Here is a 3,687-nt window from a genome sequence, read left to right on the forward strand (position 1 = left end):
CATATGATTAAAATCCTTCTAAATAGAGGGACCACATCCTTTATTCAAAAAAAACAACCATTTTAATAAAAGATCCTCGAATCTCTTTGGTAAAAACATAAATAAAAAAACTCGAATTGCCGCACCCACTCTATTTATCTATATGTGTAATAGAAGAGCCACATTCTCACCTCTACCCACTACAATAATTGGTCTAATATTATATATAAAACCATACAATAATTGGTCTAATATTATATATAAAACCACACGTGTTGTTTTTTTTTTGCCATTTCAACCGTCGGTGCACCATCCATTCTCCGGCAATGTCGCCGCCATTCCAAGTCAACATTATCGAACAATGCACCATCTCTCCACCACCGGATTCCACCGCACCTCCGTCCATCAAACTCCCCTTAACTTTCTTAGACATCCCATGGCTTCTCTACCCACCACACCACACCCTACACTTCTTCCCTAAACCACCACCCAAAACCACCATCACCACCCTCCTTAAACACTCACTCTCTCTCACCCTCCACCACTTCCACCCTCTCGCCGGTAACCTAGCCTCTCCACCACCTCCAGCCGAACCTTATATCATTTACACCAAAGGTGACTCCATTTCACTCAACATTGCTGAGTCTAACACCACCATTACCCACCTCTCAAGTGACCACCCAAAACCCATTAGTAATCTTCACTCTCTTCTACCTCACCTCCCATTAATATCCATGCCACGTGACATCCACGTGGCTCACCTCATTCCTCTTCTCTCCATCCAAATTACCATTTTCAATGACTCCGGGTACTCCATTGGACTCACGACACAACACGTGACAGCCGATGAACGTACGCTAGATAAGTTTATGAAACATTGGGCTTGTGTTTGTGGATCTTTGTCTAAAAAACAAGATTCTTTTGACGCATTTTCCACCAGGACTACCCTCTCGTTTGACCGGAGGGTAATCCCAAACCCTAATTCTCTCAAAACTAGTTTTTTAAAACACTGGTGGGACCGATCTGACTTATCAGTATCGATCCCACCCAAACATTATTACGCTGATAACGTCATGCAATCGACGTTTCGCATAACACCTTCACACATCAACAAGATCAAACAACACATTCTTGAACAATGCAAGAAAATAAACGAAGATCCACCGGTTCATTTATCACCCTACGTGAGTGCATGTGCTTTCATATGGATTTGTTTGCTTAAAGTACAAAAGGTTCAAGAACCGCGTGATTCGAAAGACGGTCCGGTTTATTTAGGGTTTAATGCAGGTGGGATTAGTAGATTAGGGTGTGAAGGTGAGATTCCATTGAGTTATTTTGGGAATTGTATAGCTTTTGGGAGATGCATGGTGATGAAGAGTATGTTATTGGGAGATTACGCCATTGTTTTCGCTGCGAAATCGTTAGGGAAGGAGATTAAGAGGCTTGATGGGGATGTTTTAGGTGGTGCTGATAGGTGGATTAGTGATTGGGAAGAATTGGATATTAGGGTTCTTGGATCACCAAAAGTTGATTCATATGGGTTGGATTTTGGGTGGGGCAAAGTTCAAAAGGTTGACAAGATATCAAGTGATAATAATAATAATAATAATAATAATAATAATAATAATGGTAGGGTTATAAATGTGGTGTCTTTAAGTGGAAGTAGGGATATGAAAGGTGGGATGGAGATAGGGGTTGTACTTTCCAAGGAGAAAATGAGTGTATTTAGTTCTGTCTTCAATGGAGGTTTAATGGAACTTGCATGAAGATGAAGATGCATGACTAATGAGGACAGTACAAGAAAGAGCTAGGTTGATTCAGACTGCATGTCAAATGTGGCAGGTAATTGATGCACATGCATAGTAGTACAAGTAAGTAATTGATGCACATAGGTCAAGTGAGTGATGAAATTTTTACATGTTGAACAAAATTGTACTTTTGTAGAAATGCTTGTTTTTTATTTAAAAACATTTTTTTTCCATGTGTAATCCTTGTAACCTTGTTCTTATTGTAAGAATTTGAAAGCATTACCATGCCACATGTTGTTTAGGTGAGGTTTTTAAATATCGTAATGCCTTTAATGCCCTTAGAGTTAAATATAATTATAGGAGTTAGGACATTCGTATATTAGTTGATTTAAGTTTTGATTTACGAGAATAATTATTTGTTTGATTAAATGGTTGATAAATCTAGTTAATTAAAGAACGAACACCTGTTTTGATTAAAGAAAATACAAAACAAGTCGAGCCTGCTCGACTCTATATTTTCAGTCTACTAAGAAGTTGAGTTCGTATTTCACACGTCTTTTACTCGAGTTGAGGATCGATCAACTGTTCTCTCTTTCTTTTTCAGATTTGATTATTTTTTGGTTTTAGTTTTTTTCTAAGTAAGCATTAAATAACATTAACAACAATCTTATATTTTAGTAAAATATAATATACCAAAAGGAATGCATTCTCTATCGTCAAATGTGTCAAAAGCAAATTGTCTATGACGTGAATAGGTGTAGCGGTTTTCATGTGGGTTGACAATTTTGATTTCATATCTACTTAATTAATATTTTTAATTTGATTCGTATATAAGAAAATCTCATTAACTAATATTTTGTAGATGGTGCTTTTCACATGGTTTAGAAAATTCATTTTATTGCTCCACTAAATAAATTATTTTAATTTTGTTTTCCATAAGCAAGCTTCACAACTAATCTTCAATTTATTATTTAACAAGTGTTTTACCTGACGCGTTGCGTCAGGACAAGTTGGTAACTTATTACGAAGACGATTCTAGAATATTTTCATTATTAAAAATCATCTTTTTGTTGTTGTAGAATAAATATTTCAAATTTATTATTTCCTACGTAAATCACTAAGCTTTTCGCGAGATCCTCATTTGGTAACTTATTACGAAGACGATTCTAGAATATTTTCATTATTAAAAATCATCTTTTTGTTGTTGTAGAAACTGTAAGTGTCAAATTAGGCGAACTACTCTGTCAACCAAATAGTACGTCTCATGTTTCCAAGATTCCACAAGACTTTTGCATAGATAACAAATAGTTGATACACCATTTAGCTTGGTATTATTCGTTATTTCAACATAAAAAAATTCCAGTTAATATTGTAACCGAATCCTCCCATATTCCATAAAATCTTCATGATAATACTTCTCAACAAGAATAGCTTGTCAAAATTCGTAAATCCAAATATATGTGTCATGAAGCGTGGATATGAATAACCTATTAAATTCAAATTATATGAATTAAGCATCACGAATATGCATGCTATTAGACACAATTACGAAGTTAGTCCCTGACGTTTTTTTAAAGTAACAAGATTGGGTACTAAGATTTAAATGTTGCAGGTTCGGGTAATAAGCTAATTTTGTAACAATGTTAGATACTAACTTTAACTTTCGTTAAAAGTTAACGGAATTTGTGTCAACTCGTCATTGTAACGCTTGTGTGAGGCAACAGGTCTCTCCAAAATTAGGAAGTGCGTTGCCTAACACACAAGAAAGTCGTCGTTCAAAAATAAAAATAAAAGAAAATGAAAAAAATCCCAAAGAGATTTTTCACCTTTGTCCCTCCTTTTCAACTAATTCCTCAAATATCCACCCCTAAACACTTGATCCGAGTAAAAGAAAGCTAACAAGTATTTTCCAGAGTTCGTTAAACGCAAACACATGACATCAAACTAGACGCGGGAGCAT

The 3,687-nt window shown here is 35.6% G+C and overlaps 1 protein-coding gene across 1 annotated transcript; it reads left to right on the forward strand.

Moving 5' to 3' along the window:
* The first annotated feature begins 269 nt into the window (after positions 1-269).
* On the forward strand, positions 270-1,796 carry LOC143593510 (coumaroyl-CoA:anthocyanidin 3-O-glucoside-6''-O-coumaroyltransferase 2-like). The gene has a single exon (XM_077073123.1). The coding sequence runs from the start codon at positions 306-308 to the stop codon at positions 1,743-1,745; it is 1,440 nt and encodes a 479-aa protein (XP_076929238.1). The 5' UTR covers positions 270-305; the 3' UTR covers positions 1,746-1,796.
* Positions 1,797-3,687: the final 1,891 nt, after the last annotated feature.

This window comes from Bidens hawaiensis, unplaced genomic scaffold (genome assembly GCF_021521415.1).
Source record: "Bidens hawaiensis isolate Kalapana, Puna unplaced genomic scaffold, B.hawaiensis_p1.1 tig00042289_1, whole genome shotgun sequence".
In the NCBI taxonomy this organism is placed as follows: domain Eukaryota; kingdom Viridiplantae; phylum Streptophyta; class Magnoliopsida; order Asterales; family Asteraceae; genus Bidens; species Bidens hawaiensis.

Excerpts from the sequence above, each read along its gene's own strand:
- LOC143593510 (XM_077073123.1), top strand. The coding sequence starts at position 306 with ATGTCGCCGCCATTCCAAGTCAACATTATCGAACAATGCACCATCTCT.